This window comes from Pocillopora damicornis, chromosome 12 (genome assembly GCF_964200805.1).
Source record: "Pocillopora damicornis chromosome 12, jaPocDami1.2, whole genome shotgun sequence".
NCBI classification, from domain to species: domain Eukaryota; kingdom Metazoa; phylum Cnidaria; class Anthozoa; order Scleractinia; family Pocilloporidae; genus Pocillopora; species Pocillopora damicornis.
Window position 1 is genome coordinate 8,660,848 of NC_142681.1, and position 20,953 is coordinate 8,681,800.

A 20,953-nucleotide genomic window follows, 5' to 3' on the forward strand; every position below is an offset into this window, starting at 1 on the left:
CGTTATGACTCGTTCAAAGAAGGACCACTGCTCATAAATTGAAAGTTAGCCAGCGGTGTCGTATTACTTCGCACGTACCTTGTGTTCACTCAGTTGATCAGCAATAGTCTCTAAGTCGTCAGCAATTGGACCCAGTCCCCTAAGCGTATCTTCGAAGTCTTTCAGTATGCGTAACTCTGTCTTGACGGCAGTGTCGAACTCCTTCGCCAAAACGAGCGCATTGTCGAGTCTACCAAATGAATTAAATGAAGAAATTAGGTATCTGTGAGTGGGTAGTGTGAACAGTATGCAATTTTGCCAGAAAGGTAAAATGTCAAAATATGCTTCTTTTTTAGTCGACTTAAAAAACGTTACCTATCTTGTTTAGTGTTAGATAAGGCGCTGATGGCTTCCCAACGCATGCGCAAGTCATCGAGCCTCTCTTCCAGTTTGTGCGGGTCCTCCACTTTGTTCTCATTGATCATTGTTCTACCTGCATTTATTACCGAGTCGTAATTTGCTTGGCGGCGTCCGAGCTCGCGTTGGAAAGTCTGCAAGATTGGAACAAGTACACTGTTAGAATGTGAATATAAGAGATCCTCGCAGCTAAGAAAACTACTGAACTGGTAGTTGAAATGAGACCTGATAAAAATTTTTCAGGCTCGTACGGGATTTGAACCCATGAACTCTGCGATACCGGTGCAGCGTTTTTGTCTTGGTCAGTAGCATGCGTTCTTTGTGTACAAATCTGTCATGTTAAAATCCGCGAGTGAATGTCCTGTGCTTAGGAAATTTTCTTAAAAGATTTTGATTCGGCTCAAGTATGCTCGAAATCCATGTTGCATCCCTAACCTTGTGATTGTCAATTAAGATCTGTACAGTTTCAGGGTCACCCATGACGGCAGTTTCAGTGGAAAGACTAGGCTCCACTGCACTGAGCCAGTCAAGCAGCGACTGCAGAGCATCCTGGAACATACCAGTGAAGAGGAGAGCCTCCTCTAGTTTTTGTTGTCTGAAAAAGGAGTGAAGCAAACATAAGTCAACATATAAAAAGAAACCGTAGAGCTAATTGTTTTACTATTAAGCATTAGACTTCCATGATACTAAGTGTTACATGCAACTAACCTTTCTACTGATAGCGCGCAGATGGCGTCCCATCGTGCCTTGAGGTCAGCTATCTTTCCTTCGATAATAATGGCGTCATCTCCAGGACTCTTCTCCATCAACACTTTACCCGTCTTAATGATTCCATCCATTGATGTTTGGTTGGCACCGAGCATGGATTGGAACTCCTGAGAGATAAGTAACAACATTGTCAAAAAGCTGCTTCATTCTCTATCATCTGCGACCCGTGCAAGTTGTCGCTTTATCGATTTATATTCTTTTTCCCTTTCAGCTTTTTTTTACCACCTTCACCCTTAAATCCCTAGAAGTGATAAGCGTCCAACTTCTGCCGACACTTCTCACCCCTGAATCTCACCTTAAGCTCATGTGAATAAAGGAGATGATCGCGAATTAAAGAAAGTCTTGATTGTTGTACACATTCTCCTTGTAAGGTCCACAGGAAATGATTAGAGAACAGTATGGAGAATATGCATACAGATGTCAGGGTGTACAAGGTTAACAAATAACTATTTCGACGTTTTATTCTGTTGAACGAAACTCTCTACGACGTGAAAAATGACCCAAAATAGGGTAATGCTGCTCTTTTAGTACAAAGGAAACAAAAAGGTGAAAAAAAAGACATTCACAAACCTTGTGTTTTTTAAGTTGGGACCTCAGGTGAGCGGGGTCCACCCCAATAGGTTCCTCATCTTTAAGGCTCCGCTCAGCTTCGTCCAGCATGTTCAATAGTTCTTCAGCACCTTTGAAGAACTTGTGCGACAGCTTGTAATTTTCATCGAGATCTTTCTTTCTACCCGAAGACAGACCTGTCAGCTCTTTCCAGCGAGCGTCCAGGTCACGGATCGTATCGTCGATGTAAGTCACGTCCTCCTGGAGACACACATCTGTGATCTTGAATGCTAGTACCTTAAGTTGTTTGAACGGGTCACGGTGTGCGTCAATGTCCTCTTTGAGATCCTACAAGGGAAGAAGGACCATTTAACTCTTTGACCCTCGACCTAAATTCTCAAACTCAATACTTAGTTTTTCCATCAGAAAGAGGTGACTTTTTCAAATTTAGGAGGACAATTGTTGGGAATTTTTTCCAAACATTATTCTTGAATTTAGTAAAACTTTTGAACGACCTTCGTAGGAAAAAAAGAGCAAATAAAAAGGAAGAAATTCTTCTTTCGAAGACCGTTTCTATCAACTGCAGTAAACTACTTAAAACCTTTTCAAGGCAAAGAAATAAACAGAAGCTTAAAAAAAGGAAGAGTTTCATTTGAAGGCTGCGGCTCCATTAGGATGTCATGATACTTCAGCTAGCGCGTTTAATCATCTCTTAACCCTTTAGCTCCCACAAGTGATAAACATGTAACCTCTCTCTATAATATCCATACATTATCCAGCAAAAAGGTAATATACTAAAACTAATCAGGTAGAAGTCATACAAAATTCTTGTAATTAATTTACAAGGAAATGTGTAACAGCTAGAGGGGAGAATTTACCATCTGATCTTGGGAGTTATAGGATTACAAATATCACTCAAGTAATGTGTCACCATTCCATTTCCCTTTCATACCTTGTATTCCTGTCGTTGCTTTTCCAAAATGTCTAAAATGCAGCTGACATTATCAAAGGACACTATTTGATCATGAACCTGCGTGAGCCAAGAGTCCATATCTGTGATTTGTTTCTCTAATTCCACTGCATTCTTGAGCGCGTCATCCAACTTACGGCCTTCCTCGTCAGCCTTTGTGCTCACTTGTTCCCAGGCTTCTGTCAATTCATCCGACTGCCTTTGAAGGGAGGCTGCTGTGGTAGGATCGCTGTTCTTTATCATGGCTTGGACGGCTTCAGTGATTCGTTGGTATGTTTCCTTACGTTTTTCAAGTACGTCTAGGAAGTCCTGTAGAAGTAAAGGGATCATTGACATCGTCAATAAAAAATATTGCCTGCGTGGTTCGAGTGGAAATCGTTCCCGGTTTGATTATCTATTGCAGTACATCTTAAAATTTTTAGTTCAGTAGCAACTGGTTTATTCTTGCGCGAGTGATGTTTTCTCTACTCCAACAAAGTAGATTATCAAGGATTTTTAAAAATATTCATATTATGTTTTCAAACCCCCGCAATGAATCAAACTATCGTTCAAACCCGTAAGTAAGAATTTAAGGCATTTATTTCCCAAAACAAACCTTATGCTTGGTCAGTTGGTTACGTGCACTCTCAGGGCGCCCGCCAATTTGTCTCCTGGAGTCAAGGAAGTCACGTCCCTCATTCAGCCAAGTTCTCAGTTCCTTCATCTGGTCCATGACGTCATGAGACGCGCTTAGGGCAGCTGCGAGGTGGGCGTCTAAGCGGGCTGCTTTGTCTAACACCTCCTGCCAGCCGTCCTGTAGTTCCGTCATCTTCATCTGCAGGGAACCACTATCCAACTTGCTGTCTCCATTTTCCGTCAGCAGGGAAGAAGCCGCGCGCGTCACCGATTCCACAGATGGTTCGTGGGCCAAGATGTCATTGTAGAGAATCTGAAGACGAAAATCGCAGAAGTAAATATCTCTCTGAGTGTCCTAATAACTATAAGCAGTTAAGGTGAGAAAAGCCAGAACCGAGAGGGCTCAGAGGCGAGATAGCTTGCTTCCCATCACTGAGGACATGAGGCCGCCTCGTGCATGTGTCACAATTACTCTTTCTACTTTAAAAAACAAACAAACAACAACAACAGCAGCATTTGACGATTGATATTCGTCACTTGCTCAAAAGTAAAGATTCACACCTTGTGTTTGGCTTTTTCCACCTCAATAAACTTAACGTCTCCCTGAACATCCCTGGCCAGCTGCTCATCCAAAGTAGCATTGGTCTGTTTGACCCAAACCAGAAGCTCCTCTAAGGCCAGTTGGAACTGTCCTAGCTGTAACAGAGCACCTTCAATTGTCTGCTGCCTCTCACCGGAATGAAGACACAAGTCATCCCATCGAGTGTTCAAATCCTCCAGCTGTGCCGCTATTAGATCTGCGTCCTCCGGACGACACTGCTCACTAAGAATTGTACCCTTTTGGTTTACAGCTGTCACATCACTTTGGAGTGGTGTAAGTTCCTTATGGAAGTCCTATAACAGAAGAAAGCGTTTTAGTTTTAGAGGCCACGAATACGGTAGTTTAACTTTTACAACAGAACCAAAAAATCCTCGGTATTAATTTTGCATTTGTGAAAAGCTTCTACATAAACTTGACTAGAAATTGGCAAATTTCAATTGCTCTAGGCTAAATTGTGATGATGATAGAAACATATCATTAGAGGACGTTCGTTAATTAAGCACAAAGAAGTTACCTTTTGCTCTTTAAGTTGTTCTTTGACGATATCCAACTCAGTTCCCACCGGCGGCTGCTCGGCCAGCCTTTGTTCTAGGTTAGTCAACTTAGCCAGCAAGGGGTCATGGGTATTGTGATACTGAGTAGCTGTTTCCTTGACTTCCGCCATGTCAGCTTCTCTCTTATTCCAGGTCTTCTCGATGTCTGCCCACTGTTTGGTGACCTTGGAGAGTTCTGTTTGTACTAGCATCTTGTCGCCTGGACTACAGTGCGCTACAAGAACAGGACTGGTCTCACACAACACATTCACTGCTTCACTGTGTGCGTCCAGCTCTGTTCGAAGCTCCTAAATAAAAAAGACGAAACAACCAGAGATATTTGGAGGGGATGTCGCAAGAAGTTTATTACCGGTAGGTCCAAATATGCTATGCAGATCATGGGTAAGACTTCAAAGAAAAGAGTTCCCCATACCGTACAAAGATTACAGTCGTAGAAACAACGGAGAACACAAACTGGGACGTCACTGACTTGACATGGTTGATGGTTTGGTGTGACTGTGTTATTTGACGTCTCACGAAAAGAGACATGCTGGTGGTAAAAGTGAGATAGTTCAAAACAGTAGGAAGTAAGAGATTCCTACCTGATGATCGTGAATCTGCTCCTCCAGTACCTCTAGCTCAGCGGCCGGGGGTTCTTCGGAGTCCTGATGATCCTGCACGTCCTTGAGGATGTGCTTTATCTCATCTAAGCCCGTCCAAAATTTATCCCCGGCATCGAGGGTCAGTTCTAGAGATTTGAGCCTGTCATCATACATGGTCTGCGTATCGGATGCAAGCGTGGAAACTTTGTTCATCTTGTCTTTCATGAGCAATGATGTTTTGGAATCTGGGTTGGCATTTACCACAGCAGTGGCTAGCGGTCTGATTTCTTCCACCATTTCCTTCTCTGGATCAAACTCACTTTGAAGTACCTGAACAATGAAAGATAGGAAAATTACACTTGGGTTGTGTATTACGACAGCCGATCAAAAACCGCTTTAATATTCCCGCTGCGCAATAAACAAACGCAACCTTTTGTGTCACATGTTTGAACACTGAGTTATGCCAAATTACCTTCAGCTCTTCAATCTGTTCACGAATTACATCTGGTCTCACACTGATCGGTTTCAGACTTCCAAAGTCTTCTTTTCTCTTTTCTAACAGTGTCTGTAACTCGTCCAATCTGGTCTGCACTTCTTCTTCTTGTGCTAGGGTCATTCCGATCTTAATTCCTCGCTCCTCTGTCTGTAGCTGAAGTCGTTCGTAGCGCTCAACACAAGCTGCCACCTTTTGTTCAATTGAAGTGGATGCCTCACCTGCGCCGCTCAACTTAATAAGGTCGCTTCCAGTCTCTTCCAAATTGCCGATTAAAACTTTAAGGGCAGTGATACCCTCTTGGATTGACTGCAAAAGAAACCAAAGAACTCGTTCTTTCAATGAAGGAGTGAAATTGAAAACAGGTAAGACGCGCTTAGGTAGTGGTTGACGCGCTGGTGTTGTGCCCCCACGCAGGGCACTTTACTGTCTCGGGGGCCTCTTCTCCCTCCAGGAGCATGAATAGATACCAGTGAAATGAAATGTCGCAGGATCGCGCTTCCCCGTGCAAGCTGCACCACAGTAACTTTCCAAACTCGTGATCGTGCCTTCTTAGAGTCTAAAGGTTTTAAAGACAACGGAAATATCTCAGTAAAGCAAAAGAAAATTACCTTGATTCTCTCCTGTTGAAGTTCCGCAACCGATTCATCGTCCAGCTTACGGAAGTTTTCCTCGCAGCGATCAAGCCAAGTGACCACTTCTTTGTGAATGTCTCTGAACTGCTGAGACAGCAACAGAGCCTCTACTAAAGCTGCCTGCCTAACTGACGTGTCATTCTTTACACTCTGGTAGCGAGTCTTGATACTTTCGAGATCGTCTTTGATGGCTTGCTGTTCCTCATCCTTAAGTGCTGGTATCAGCGCCTCGCCGTTCTCGTACACAGATCTAACGGGTTTCTCATGGGCTGCAACGTCTGCGTTGAGGGCCTAGAAACAGAAAACAAGAAACTTGTATAAAAGATCGCCAACCCTTTAAACTCCAGAGGCGATGAGTACGTACAATTTCCTTACTATTTCAGTGCACTGTCCCGCAGAGAGGTAATGAGAATAAGGAAAATCACCCTCTCAACACGCTTACTCGTTAGAGAACTCCTAGTTTTACAAATAAAACCAGCGCTATTGTAAGAACTTCCGTGTTCAATTTACAAGACACATCTTATATTTTAAAACTCTACAATTAATTTCGCTGTTTTCTTTAGCTTAATTTTTTTCCTTCATCATTCTAAGTAAGCGCGAGGGGGTATTGGAGGATCAGACTGACATAGCCTCTTCCGCACAGCCACGCAGCTTACCGCCTGTGTTCCCAACTGTTGTTTGACTTGCTCTGGCTCGACCCCCACAGGCTCCAAATTGGTCAGCTTTCCTTCAGTATCAGTGAGCCACGCCTTCAACTCGTTCACTTCAAGCTGGTAACTGTCTACACGAGCCTGAGATGAAAACAATTTCTTGGCCAGCTCGTCCACATCGGCTTGCAAAGAGCGCCACTTTTCGTCCACCTCGCTCTGTGCTTGATCTACTTTTGGTTTTTCTTCTTGGACGAGGTATTTCTTAAGGTCGTCTCCAAGTTCTTTACATGAAAAAAGATCTGGTTCCTTGGCCGACAAAGCCTTCTGGATTTCCTTTAACAAGATAAATAAGAATAATGAACCAATGTCTTCCTCTTTAGACTTTCGGCCAAATTTTGTTACTCGTGCTATGCTCACGAGGCTGGACCCCTTTTACGTTGGGAAGAGATTATAATGTAGCTCCTTCCCTGTATTTCGATACATTATTTAGCAAACTGGTAAAGGGAAGAGACTTATGAGCCAGGAGTATTACATGGAATCCACTATCTGGATCTGGAAAGCGCTCTATTAACAAGGACATGTTTGCTGTAGGGGCGAAGTTCTAATAAAATCTTGCGAGTTGAAGGGTAACCAAGGCACAAACATCTGTCTTTAGCCTCTCACACAGTGACGAAATTGTCGCCGTTTTGTAGAGAATATCACGTTACTCAACAAGCTGTGCACTTCTTTCTAAGTCAGCCATGTAGCAGTAATGGCAGTGCAAAGTTCATTGATACTAACCTGAAGTTTCTCCTGCTGAACATTTTCACTCTCTCCCTTTGCATCTTCCAGCTTTCTTGCTGTCTCATCACACCATGCCATCAACTGATCTTTAGCGTTAAAGAAATCTTCAGAAAGTTTGGCGGCGTCCTCAGCCTCTTTCCTCTTTTCATCTGCCTGGTTACGCAATATCTGGTAACGCTGTGACAACTTGTCTGTTTTGTCACGGACCAGGTTCTTATCGTCATCTGTGCAGTGTGAAATGAGTTCCTCGCCTGCTTGAGTGGCCTCTTGAACGGGGAACTCCAAGACGTCGATTTGTTCGCACAAGGCCTGATAAATAAATTAAAGAGCAGTATGTCAAAACAAAAAAAATGAATCTTTATTAAGCTGCTACAAGCGAAGATATGCATAAGTGCAACCCTCAGATACCTGACGAGCTAAAGAATGTGGTAGAGATGAGAAGGGCTGCGGGGAGGGGGTAGGGGGTAGGGGTAGGGGTAGGGGTAGGGGGTAGGGGACAAAAACAGATTCAAACCCTTTCAACATCAGAAAGCAGTCGATTAGGATTTCTCACCTGTAGTGTTTTGGCCTCCTCTAGGATGGATGCAGGTTCTACCTTCTGACCAAGTTGTTGAGCCTGTAGTTCCTCTTCAGCGGCGGTTATCTTCTTGTTGGCGTCATTAAGCAGGGCGTCAAAACTGACGGCCGCCTCCATGGCTGCGTCCAGTGCGTTCTTCCTGTTGTCTGTCATATTATTAAGCTCCTCCCACTGGCGTGTTACGTTTTCGAGTCCTTCCTCGATTCGTGCCTTAGTTTCTTCGTCGGCGCTTTTCAGAACCTCTTCCCCAGTCTCCTGTAAGGACTTTACGGCGGGCGCTCGATCAGCGATCATTCGGGTAAATAGCTGTGGTAAAGAACAAAGTTTGCTTACTTTGAACAATTTCACCTCCAAGGGAATAAAAAGCAATTTCTTAATACTTATCTTTATGAAGAAGGAAAAAAACATCCAGAGGGCAATATTAAAAGTTTGGCGGCGAATCAAAAATTACCTTCTGTTCTTGCATTTGAGCCTTCATGACATTCGGGTCGGCGGCTGCGATGGGGCCTTGATTCTCTATCAGTTCACGACTCTCTGCCAGCCAGTCTAGCAACGACTGCAAAGCATCCTGGAACTTTCCACAGGCCAGCAGTGCGCTTTCCAGCTTGCTCTGCCTGTTTCCAAGATCTTGATTTAACGCTACGAGTCGTTGGTTCAGATCACTTATGGCCGTATCGATATCACTTGTGTCTGCGTCCGGGTAGGCTACAGCCATCTTGGATTTCATGTCATTAATTGCCGCGAGTTGTTCTTGAATTCCATCAATTTCTTTTTGTAAATCCTGAATTAGAAAAATTCAATAACAAATATATAAAATTTGGCGAAAGAGCTCCAAATAATTACGATACTACCTCATACACTTAATAACCCAAAAGGCTTCGTTGACAATCTTACTCAAACCTTCTCTTGGAAATTAACGCAAGGCACCACTGAGGTGCCTTTCAAAGAGAGGCAACGAGGCAGCACTTTCATTTAATACAGTTCGTTTGACCAGAAAAAGATAGATTAAATGGTAAGGTACATGGAGGCACCGTTAGTTTAGGTCTTTTTGAAGTGAAAACAATTGCTCTTAGACGCAACTTTCATGTCGCACGGTTTGCTGTTGTACAGGATTCGCGTAACTTTAATGTATGTCCGAGTTGAGTGAAATCAACCGAACAGAAACTTCACGAGGAGCTGCTGATTTTGCAAAAATGTTTAAGTATTTCCAAGGCAATCTTATGCGATCCCAGCCTATGAAAGCTTTATAACCACTATTTCATGTCAAAGTTTTGCTTGTTTTTGGGTCATTATATCATTGACATTTCCTTCTTTGAGAGTGGCAGGGGATCTGGTACCTAGAGCAAAACCCTTTAGCCCCTAGCAGAAAACAGCATCTACTTTTCCCTCAACAATTATCCAAATATATTACGAGAAAAAAAGGAAATGATCAGCAAGTGAAAGATTTCTTGATCATTTACAAAATTTCCCCCGTGGATATCCTTCGAAATATGGGGAAAATAGAGTGGAGAAGATTGAAGCTCAGACCTTAATGCCCTCCAGTTGTTGGTTAATCGTGTCAACATCTGCACCAACAGGTGGTAACTGTTTCACTTTCTCCTCTGATTCAGTCATGGCTTGGTCTGCTGTCTGTAAAGCTTCTTGTAGCTCTTCCACCTCTTGAAGAGCCTTCTCGATTTCCGCCTGTTGATTGGCTGCAGCGTCCTTAACGTCATTCCACTGTTTGTCGGTGTCAGACATTTGTTTTACTACCGCAGAATCTAATCCCAGGCCAGCAGTGATCAGATCCTGAGCTTGTTTGTTAACTGTGTCAACATCCGGCTTAAGATCTTCTACTCCTGCTTTCAACAGCTGGATAACAAACATCAAGAGAGTAGTTTTAAATGTGTATAGTAAGTAATCAGGAACTGCATTAGTTTAATTTTAAGTAACTCTTTGATTATTCCAGAAAACAGGTGTCACCCTCTCAACCAATCAGAAGCAAAACTTAAAGCAATCACGACAGTTCCGATCGAAATTAACATTTCCATCTAAAAATCAACACCACTGACTACAAAACCTTAAATGGTAACAATTCTTTCTCCAATTACTGAACGACCGAGGATTCCTCAGTAAATCCTCTTCACTAACAGTTTGTGATTTAAGCACTAGTCAATATTTCAAGAGTTCATTTATTACAATTTAGTCTCTTAAAAAGCTTTCACGTTGCATTGGTTAGCAAGAAGAACATGCAGATAAGTGTCAATTTAAACGAGTGCCGTACCTTTGCCTTCTCCAACTGCTCTTTCAGTTTCTCAACATCCATCACCGCTGGTTTGTTTTCTCCCAATTTATCCCCAGTCTCCTTAACCTGTTCCACGACCTTATCCTGTTGTTCCCAGTACTCCTCTAAATCCTCCAGAATCTTCTTATTCTTTTCAATCGCAGAGGCTATCTTATCTTCAAGAGCGGCATAATGCTCTTGAAGGTTGTTGTTATCTGATTCAACAGCAGTAGTGTCAGCGCTTGGGTTACCCTCCTGAATACTGTTCCCAGCTTCTAAAGCGGACTGAACGTCCGGTTTCAACTCTTCAACCTGCTTCTTCAGCGACCCAAGATCTTGAATATGTTTCTTCATCTCTTCTACATCTGATACGGGAGCCCTTTCCAAGTTAAATTCACTTTCGACCCCAGATATTTTCTCATCAACACTGTCAACAGTGTCTCTGTACTCCTTCACCTGGCCTTGCAAGGTCTCAATATCTGCAAGTTTGTCCTTAAGGTTTTTGTTCAATTCGTCCCATCGCTTGTCCAGATTTTGAATGTCGTCTTCGACAGAACTGACTTCTTCTACGCAGACTTGAGTGATTCCCTCCGCTGTGTTGTCCAGGTCACGGTGCGGATCAGAATGGTTCGCCACATCTTGCTGGAGTTCCTGTTTAAAAAAAAATGCAAATTATAAACTTGCACCAAAGGCATCATTACAACATAAAAATACAACCAAAAGATAATCACTAGCATCTGCAAACTTTGACGACTTTGATCACTTAAGTGCAATTCCAATCACTAGCAAGTATTCTACGCACAGTTAAGTCGGAATATTTTTCGTGAAATTCCAGTTGGTGTTTTGCAACACAACTTCGATTGTTCATTTTACACATTTTTCAATTAGAGCTGACACTGAGGAGATACTGAGGAATAAGAAAGATTCACATCTACAATTTCTTGATGATGTGATAATGAATCGTTCATGAAGTTGAGAACCGTTTGAAAATGACACAAAACACAGACAAACATAGAAACAAAAACAACATCTAACGAATAAGTGGCTAATTGTACTGTGTATGAATACCTCGACATGTTGCTTGTTTGTCTCCAGAGCTTCTGAATCACAAGTCAAGTGAATAGCGTCCGCTCTTCTTTCTGCTGAATCCAGCCACGGTGCAAAGTGGCCGCGCTGCTCCTGGTAATCGGTAGTCAGTTCTACTGCTTTTTCTAAACTGTTGGTTCGGACATCAGACGTCGTATTTAGCTCAGTCCATCGCTGTCTCATATTATCAAGTCTTTCCTGTAGGTTTTCTTGGTCAGCGGGTAGCTGACTTGTTTCCTTCAGTTGTTCACCAGCTGCCATCAGGGCCGCATAAGTTGGTTCTTTTTCTCTTATCTCCTGGTGGATGGGCTGAAAAGTTTCAAACAAATTAGCTGGAAAAGCTCTATCACTTTTAGAGCAAGTACGTAACATGGGAAAACTTAACTTTATTCTCTATTTATCACAGGTTCGTATGGAGTGGATTCGTCTTATTCAAACCATTATACAAACTCGAAACATAGGATCAACGTCAGCATCTGCGCAACTACGCACCTACCCCTCACCTAGCCCAACAACATTCCACTGATAACAAGTTATGGTAAACGCCGGGTTAAGGGAGGGGCAGGTGCGCAGTTGCGCAGATACTATTGCTCCAAAAAATCATTCCTAGCTTATGATGTTTTCTGTGGCAGCGTATATATCGATTGTTTTTCTGCCGAGCCTGGAATTTGCTACCGTCAATGAGTTTTTTTTCTTTTTGAGCAAATTAAGGATAGACTTGCCTGAGAAAACACTAAAGGATTGCAATTACTTTTTTTAAGTCTCTTTAAGGGCTACTACAAAGAGCTTAGGATGATACTCGTACCAACCTGAAAGCTATCTTTTTGTTCTTGAACTGTCCCTGCATCAGCTGAAATAGGCCTGAGCTTGGCGAAAGTTCTCTCCGTCTTGGTAAGCCAGCGTAAGAAAATATCTGAATCAGCCTCGAACTGATCACACTGCGCAAGGGCTGCTTGGAGCTGATTTTCCCGCGCTTCGATCTTATCTGAGAGTTTTTTCAACTCGAGATCAGCTCTGGACAGACGGCTCTCAAGTTCAGCTGCAGCGATCGGATCTTCGCTGTCGGACAGCAGCTTCTCTGCTAAAGCTTGGGAGTCTTTAAGACTAGCGTGATGTTTTTCGAGATCATCCTTCATCGCCTGCAATCGAAAGTAAAGCTTTAGATTTAACCTTGCCAAAATTTTAGGGAAATTATTTTCTACATTACGAGTAAAGAACATGTCTGACTTCTCAAGGAAGTTATCAAAAGCTTAAGGGGGCTTTGGCAACCACAAGCAATCAGCCTCATTTCCCGCCTTTCGACAGCGAACTTCATGTATTAAGTTCAAAAGAAACTTAACTCAAGCGACTAATTGCTTCATGACGTCCACCAAACACCAGTAAACGCTAAATAACCATTGAATAGTTGCATTCATGGTTTGCTTATTATATTTCATGTGTGTCGCAATTGTAAAAATTAGAATCCTTGTAAATCAATGGAAGATTTTGATCCTTTTAAATTTCATGCAAAAGTTTAATTTCCCTTAACTAATTAACTGTAAGTTCAACCAAAATCCAGATTTTCTCAGGGAACTGAATCCCTTCCTTCTTGAAACCTTGAACTTTCAATAAGTAACTAATTCTTAACTTCTCCTCAAAATTTAACCAAATTATGCAGTCATCAAGAGATTAAAGAACCTATTTTGTCGGAAAGTGGTATCCTGATTGTAGCACTGAGTTCTCATACCCTTATTTACAAGGACATGTGTAGCAACTACAAGTGAGAATTACAAATCAGATCAGAGAATTAAAGCGTGATGTGCGTTAAATTAATGTTCATCCTTCAAGGAGTAATCATACCTGTAACTCCTCCAACTGTTTCTTGGCTGTGACGGCATCTGTACTGATTGGTTCCCAGGCTTCTGCCTTCTCATCACTGTCTGCAGTCCAGGCTTCAATTTCATCCAGTTTGTCTTGTAGCTCCAGACCTTGACCTATCGCCTGTTCCAGCTGCGACTGTTTGCCCTTCAGTTGATCCATTAGAGAATCGTAGTTGGCATTAACCGCTTTGAGTTCCTCTTGGACAAGAGCAGGATCGCCGTCCAAGGCTGTAATGGCCGCAGCTGTTTCCTTGCCACTTGTCTCTGCACTGTCGAGGTTGTCTTTCATATCGTTCAGTTGACGGATCAACGCCTGTTTGGCAGGGAAAGGAAAAACGATGAAACACCAGACAGAAGAAAATTTGCAACGAATGAAACACTGAACTCAACACGATGTACAGCCGAACACAAAATTTTACTACCTATAAGTAAAGTAAACGTGTCAAGTGATCAAAACGGAGCTTTTGAATTCTTTCTCCTTTTTGTAAGTACTGTAACTAGCAAAATTCAAAACAGATTTGCGAAACTTCAATGGGGCGACGTCACCTACAACCGGTGTACCCTTCGAAATGAGATGTCTGAGATGATTACGCTTTACTTGCGACAAAACTCCTTTTCTTCCTCTAAAGAAAAAAGCTTTTAGTCGAGTGATATACAATACTTACCTTAGTCTTTGCAAGATCTTTCTCGTTCTTTTTCACGTCAGCACTAACTGGTCCTTGTGAGGCAAGCTCTGCGCCGACAGTTTCCAGTGTATCCTGTACAGGCTGCACCAGACCGTGATACTTGTCCAACATCTGCTTCACGTCCTGTAGATCTTTCTCTTTGGCAGCCAAAGCTGTATCCAATGCGTCATATCGATCTACACTCTCTTGAGCTTCGTTCCTTATAACGTCTCCATCGGCATCAGTCAATTCTACAACAGCTCTCGATTTCTCACTTACTGAGTCTCTCTCTGGTCTGTGTTTGTCAATATCTTCACGAAGCAACGCTACTTCATTATTGAGTTTCTCCACAACGTCTTGATTGGCTACAATAGGTTCTAAGGATGTCAATTTTCTCTCCGTATCCGCCAACCACGGCCCAAGACTGCCGGCGCTCTCGTGGTATGTCTCCGCTTCGGGGAGAGCTGTATCAACACGAGCTGAGTGTTCAGACGCAATTTGTTTGATTTCATTCCAGCGCCTCTCTGTGTCAGCGATTTTCGCCTCGAGTTCGTCTTTCTCAGCCCCAGGTTCTGCGCTTTCAAGGAGATTTTTGCCATTGCTCAAGAGCTGTTCAAAAACAGGTTCTTGTTGTTTGATCTTTTCTTGCAGTTCCTGTGATAAACAACTTACAGTTAGTATTTCATTCACTCTTTAATAGGTCACCTCTTTTTGGGAAACTATACCGTTCTTACATCCAGTAAATCACAAATTTGGAGCGCGGAATGGTATTTTTCTCATGAATAGAATTTCGGATAAGATGGGATCTTTGTGTCACAATTTAAACACTGAAGTAGAACTTCGAGTCGCTCTGAAGTAAACGGAGCCTAACACCTGTATACCTTTTCTGGTATAAAATCCTCTCAGGGAAAAATATCACAGTGGTACGGTATTACAAAGTTTTTAAGAACCGATTATCTTTGACAAATGTTGGCAAGACTTTTGTTTAAGAAAGGCTGGTCGGAAACAAAAACCACTTTATACCTCATCATCGTTCTTCTGTTCTTTGAGCCTGTCGTATATGGCGGACACAGGCTTCAGGTTGGTGGAAAGTTCTTCTAAGTCGTGCAGCTTGTCTTTAAACACACCGAAAGACACGTTGAATTCCTGTGAGCGTATCTGTGCTGCCTGTAGTCTTCCTTCCAGGTCAGCGAGTTTTGCCTTGAGGTCTTCAAATGGCGACTCGACTTTGTCAAGTTTGTCTTTAATGGCTGCTACGATAAGCGGTTCGTCTTTGTTCTGGTCAGTCAACTTCTCACATAAACCCTGGGCATCTTCAAGAGTTGGTTTCTTCGCCTCCAGTTTCGCTTTCAAGTCCTGAAAAACGATAAACAGTACAAGTTAAAGAACAACTCACAAACTTAAAAGCACGACAGCCCATTAAATTTGCTGTCACCGTGCTTTAAGAAAATAGACAAAATAGTTGTATTTTGTCAAGATTAATAAGGGAAAGACCTCCCTTGAGATCATCACGTATTTATCCTATGACCCGTGCAGCCCCGCTCTCACAATCCTATAGAAATAAAAGCTGAATGTGTGGAGGACTGGACGAGTCAACGTGAATCGGTCCTTAAATAAAAACTTTCCAGCCCCTCACTGGCACGGCTCTCTGAGTTTTACATGAATGTAAAATCTGATAGGAAAATATCATCATAAAATTTTCGTATGAGACTGAGAATTAATAGAAACGTGATTAGAAGTACAATCTCTGTAGACAGTAACCTAGAGTGCGATGAGTCAATTGAACAGCACTGAGCCGAACTTGCTAACAGCTTATGAGAACAGACGAGCTTATCAGCTTGAAGGTGTTATGTAGATAAAACATCAAATCCTTCTGTCTCCTTTACAAGCAAATGCATTGAAGTCCTTTAGGAGAGTTAATAATTGGATCTTGAGAGTGTAAGAGTTCTTCCAAGTGTTACAGTTAACTTATCACGATTTATCAAAGTACTATGAGTTTTGATAACACTCTATCGAGTTTACTACTCACCTGTACAAGCTCCAGCTGTTTTTCTACAGCAGTAGGGTCAGTGCTGACAGGTCCAACAGCCGCGAGCTTCTCACGAGTGTCTTGTATGCACCCGTCCAGTTCTTCCACCTTAGCATTGAAGTTGTCTGTATCTCTGATCTTGCTGGTAAGAGCCTCTTCCTGAGCCTTGAGCTTCTGCTGCAATTCTCCAAACTTTTGGGATACATGTGCCACTTTACTGGTAACGACTGCGTGATCTGGTGATGAGTCATGAACTTGTTGGAGAAGAGTTTTGCCCTTGTGACCGACATTTTGTACCTCTGGGGCGTGGTCATCAAGAACTGAACTTAGTTCCTGGAGGAAGTAAAAAATTCACGAACGTAAATGTAAAAATTCCTGTGCACTTATACTGAATGAAAAAAAACTTTTCATTACGGGTAAAAGCTCTCAACAGCAGTTATAATTACCCGAATATTGTTTTTACAAGAAACACACAGAGAGATTCACATTAAGCATGAAGGTAAGTTCAGTTTTGGTGACAAAACGCGGTCAAAACATTTGCATATTGCGACTAGCACAATACCGTTACTCGGCCTTTTAAAACTGAACAGTTTACCTTGATCTTGGCAAGCTGTTGTGCAGCTGACTCCGTGTTCGTTCCACACACCACTGGTGCATCGACGACGTCACATGCCTCGCAGAACACGTCCTCCACTTTTTTAACTGTGACATGATAGTCATGTGACGCCGCTTCCATCGCTGACAGCTGGTCGTCTTTCTCGCCGACGGATGCTGATAACTTCTCGATGCGTGCAACGTAGTCTTCCACCTCAGCTTCAAGAACAGGGACATCTTTCTCAGCGTGTTCCTTGAGTTCTTCAGCGCTTCCTCCAACCTCTTGCACATCTGACTTAAGTTTGTCTGCCATTCCCTGAATCTGCTTCACGAGTTCTTTTTGTTTAGCAATGTTGTCTATGTCTACAGTAAGCGGTTCAAACTCATCAACCTGTTTTTCTGCATCTACTAGCAGCACAGCCAAGGAGTCTGCATCCTGACGGAATTTCTGTGCCTCCGGTTCGACTTTAACCAGTTTGTTTTGACGTTCATCGACTTTTCCTTTCAGACTCTGCCATCTCGACTTCAGTTCCTCCATCTTTTTCTCCATAACTTCCCTCTCCGGCGCATCTTCCAGCGCGTCCACCACACCTTGTCCGTTTTGAACAAGTTTTTCAAACACAGGATCTTGAAGTGCCAATTCTTTTTGTAAGGCTTCATTTTCTTGCCGCTGAACTTGAACAGTTTCGTGAAGAGCAGAAATCGGGTCTTGCTTCGCTAGTTCGTCTTCAAATGTGTCCAGTTTAGCCATGAATTCATCGAAAGACACCTATAATGCAAGAAAATTGGAAAGAAAAATAAACCCCCCAAAAAAATAACTTGGGTAGTAAGTGACAACCCTCTCATTTCCTCTTAAATATAATCAACGCCTTCCAGATCCTAAAGGCACAATTCTACCTTAACGACATGAAAGCTTAGAAGTGGACGATTCACTAATTTAACTGACGGCACACCGCTTTGCGAAATTAGGACTGCCAATCTGTAGGCTCAAATATTCCTTTCTTTTAATATGCAAGTGTTTAACTAAATACCTGGAATTCCTGAGATCGAAGCAAAGCATTCTGTAGTTTGACTTGACGTTCAGCGAGTTTTCGAAGAATCAAGTCAACAGGAGAAACGATTTTGTTCAGTTCACCCCGAACATCGCGAACCACTTGGGGATCGTCGTTGCTGTCTGCAATAATTTCCTTCCCTGTGTCTTCCAGTGCGTCCAGAAGAGCTTTGTTTTTCGCTATGTTGTCCCTTAAGGCCTGCGAAAGAGAAGGTGATGGATTAGTGGGTAGCTAGGTTAACGCGACAAGGGATTAGTCAGATCTCCTCACTACAAAACTGACGAGAACAAAAATTAACATCTAGATGGAAAAAAAATCTCTCTGAGCTACCTAAAATGCATTAGGAATGTACAACGTATCTTTCAGACGGATTACACAACATTACAAGCAAAACAACACCGACCTCCGCCTGTTGAAGCTGTTGCTTCACAACTTCCGGGTCGCTACTAATTGGTTCCTGAGCTCCAACGGCTTCCTCCACCCTGGGTAACCACTCCTCCAGGTTGCGCAAAGCATCCTGAAACTTCAAGGCCTTCTCGGTTTCTTTCTCGAGTTGTTCTTTTTCATTGCTTAAACTCTCCAGCAGGTCCTTGTATCTCCGACTAACTGCTTCCACTTCATGGTTAACACGGGGGACTTCGGAAGATTTGGGATCCATAGCTGATATCAATTTGTCTCCCGCCTCCTTCAAATCGTTGACGTCAGGTTCGTGCGCTCGAAGGGCCGATAAAAGATCCTCTACAGCCTTAAGTTGGTCTTTACCTTTGTCCACATCTATACCAGTTGATTCGCGCGACGCCATCGACTTTTCTGTGCGTTCCAAGAGTTCTTCGACGGGTGTTAAAGCCTGGTTGTACTGGATTAACGCTTCCTTCAATTTTGTCAAATTGTCTTCTATTCTGGGCACCTCAGAAGACAGATTTTCATAGCGTTTTCGGACATCTTGTTCCTCTCCCTCAATCACGAACTTATCCGCACTACAACTGTTAGATAAAGATGAAGAAGTATCTTCCATGGTCTCGACAATTGGTTGATGCTCAGCAATCTCCTTGTTCAAGTCAGTTAGCGCCTGCAGTTGTTTGTCGATTGATCTCTCATCACAGGCATCTGGATCAATGGCTTGAAGTCGTTTTTCAGCATCGCTCAGCCATGGTTTTAAGTCCTGAATCTCACCGTGAAACTCCTTTGAAAGAGGCAGCACTTGATCAAGCTGTTGTTGCCGGTCAGAAGTTTGTCTTTTGACTGAATCCCATCGCTGTGTCAGATCATTCAATTTATCCTCCAAAGCGTCCCGGTCTGGTCCAGGCTCAGATGTTTCCAGAATATTTTTTCCAGCCCGCACAAGCTGCTCAAACAGCGGCTCTTGTTGTTGAATGGTGTCATTGACGGTCTACGAAATCACGTCAAAATTAGCAACATATTCAATCGAACTTTTGACTCTCAGCAGTGACTAACACGCAACCACTTCGGCTTAAAATATCGTTACGCTATTTAAAGAATAGACCACACTTTCTATCTGTTTATTGGTGTAATAATCCACTTGGGAAGTTGGACGAACATGAGAAATGTTTTACCTGACCAATCAAGAGGCTCGTAATATCTCAGTCGTTTTATAAAGAGCAATAAGGTAATGGGGATATACAAACCTACTTAGTAGGTGCAATTACAGCTCCTCTTAACAGGAGCATGTACACCAGCACACTTTCCCCCAAAATTTTACCTTAACGCAGAAGGAAAAAAAAAAATAAAAACAAAAACTGGCTAGCCGATTTTCTGACTTGCAAGCCCATCGAACGAGGAGACTTGTAAAGGATCAACTGTGAAGGACGAAATATGCTGATGTACTGCTGTGATAGACTTAAGAAGGATTCTCTACCAGAGAAATTGAGGGGGAAAATTGTGCTTCACAAAGATTTTCCAGACATGAGAAGTTTTTTCTTTTCTAATGCCTACAGCCGACAATTTTTCGTTTTAAATATTGCTTATGGGTTTAAGCATGGAGTATCAGGAAGAAGGCTCTGAATATAGAGGAAAAGTGACACAGCTCCTTAGCTCACCTTTTGTTGTTGGTTCTGTTCTTTAACCGTGCTGTACACTCCAGACACGGGGGCCTGGAGAGCAATCTGTTCTTCAACTCGACCCAGTTTCTCCAAGAACTCGGCGAAAGAAACGTGAAACTCCTGACTTTGCAGTAGAACATGTTGCAGCCGACCAAGGCGCTGATCAGCTCGCGCCGACAGCTTGTCCAATGCAGTGCGCACCTTGTAAAGTTTACTATAAACGTCGGCGACCACTGCTGGATCCTCTTGGCTCCGTTCGATCAGTTTCTGTCCAGTGTTCTCTGCTGTTTGGAAGAGTGCTCTGTGTTTAGCGATGTCGTCTTTAAGAATCTAAACCAAGAAAGAAACAAGTTTAAAACCCCGGCAGCTATACTCATAGGAATAAGGGGAGTAAGTTTCCGTAGAAACTGTGGTGCTGCGTCAGTGGGAGAGTATAACAGGGTAATTTAGTTTTATCAACCGACTTCAAAACGTAAATTGGCCGCCGTAAAGAGTTCAAAGGCTGACGTTTCGAGCGTTAGCCCTTCGTAAGCTCTGACGAAGGGGTTACGCTCGAAACGTCAGCCTTTTAACTCTTTACGGTGGCCAATTTATGTTTTATACTCATAGGACCAGTTCACATTTTTAAGTGTCAATTAGTTTTTGTCATTTGGTATTATCTTTAATTTGCACAAATACCATGGGAGGGGGGAGAAGGAGTAATTGGGGGGGGGGTGTCGGGTGTCAGGCTGAAACATGTAACAGAGTGTATTTTGGGCTATATTATTCCAAGAAGCGCATTGGATTTAACACTAACGTGACAAATAGCAGTAACCAGATTAGTCAGTCGCTTCGCCATTTGCCAGTTTTTTAAGGTCACGCCATGAAGACAATAGAAATTGTCTGCTCACTTCTCACGTCTCAGGCAGTTATCTCTCATTAGGAAACTCGGAAAATTGTGTCGAAACGTTACAAATAGAAGTAACCAACCAGATTGATCAGTCACTAAGCCATTTGCCAAATGCAAAGGTAAAGAACTGTTTACATTTGATATCTGGCTTCTTGATGACACAAATTCGTAATGTGTTTATACCAAACTCGGATCCGATCACGAGATTGGTCACTGAGTTGAAAACAAATCAATTAAGAGAGAAGTAAAACAAACAAAAACCTTAACTCATTCTCTGAGATCAT

The 20,953-nt window shown here is 42.7% G+C and overlaps 1 protein-coding gene across 7 annotated transcripts in view; it reads right to left on the reverse strand.

Moving 5' to 3' along the window:
- Window positions 1-20,953, reverse strand: part of LOC113676135 (uncharacterized) — a 116,275-nt gene that overhangs the window by 4,768 nt on the left and 90,554 nt on the right. For all 7 annotated transcript variants that reach the window (XM_089189857.1, XM_089189856.1, XM_089189853.1 and 4 more), the window contains 28 exons: window positions 19,778-20,110; window positions 18,124-19,110; window positions 17,700-17,918; window positions 16,670-17,437; window positions 16,075-16,407; window positions 15,069-15,401; window positions 14,046-14,699; window positions 13,361-13,693; window positions 12,331-12,660; window positions 11,504-11,830; window positions 10,436-11,086; window positions 9,700-10,023; window positions 8,624-8,953; window positions 8,149-8,478; window positions 7,593-7,904; window positions 6,819-7,145; window positions 6,139-6,453; window positions 5,507-5,836; window positions 5,035-5,364; window positions 4,414-4,740; window positions 3,860-4,192; window positions 3,279-3,611; window positions 2,666-2,992; window positions 1,735-2,061; window positions 1,105-1,271; window positions 832-991; window positions 355-530; window positions 79-229 (listed from right to left, as the gene is read on the reverse strand). In XM_089189857.1, the coding sequence (XP_089045983.1) occupies window positions 79-229; window positions 355-530; window positions 832-991; window positions 1,105-1,271; window positions 1,735-2,061; window positions 2,666-2,992; window positions 3,279-3,611; window positions 3,860-4,192; window positions 4,414-4,740; window positions 5,035-5,364; window positions 5,507-5,836; window positions 6,139-6,453; window positions 6,819-7,145; window positions 7,593-7,904; window positions 8,149-8,478; window positions 8,624-8,953; window positions 9,700-10,023; window positions 10,436-11,086; window positions 11,504-11,830; window positions 12,331-12,660; window positions 13,361-13,693; window positions 14,046-14,699; window positions 15,069-15,401; window positions 16,075-16,407; window positions 16,670-17,437; window positions 17,700-17,918; window positions 18,124-19,110; window positions 19,778-20,110 (10,167 nt within the window). The remainder of the gene's footprint in view (window positions 1-78; window positions 230-354; window positions 531-831; window positions 992-1,104; window positions 1,272-1,734; window positions 2,062-2,665; window positions 2,993-3,278; window positions 3,612-3,859; window positions 4,193-4,413; window positions 4,741-5,034; window positions 5,365-5,506; window positions 5,837-6,138; window positions 6,454-6,818; window positions 7,146-7,592; window positions 7,905-8,148; window positions 8,479-8,623; window positions 8,954-9,699; window positions 10,024-10,435; window positions 11,087-11,503; window positions 11,831-12,330; window positions 12,661-13,360; window positions 13,694-14,045; window positions 14,700-15,068; window positions 15,402-16,074; window positions 16,408-16,669; window positions 17,438-17,699; window positions 17,919-18,123; window positions 19,111-19,777; window positions 20,111-20,953) is intronic.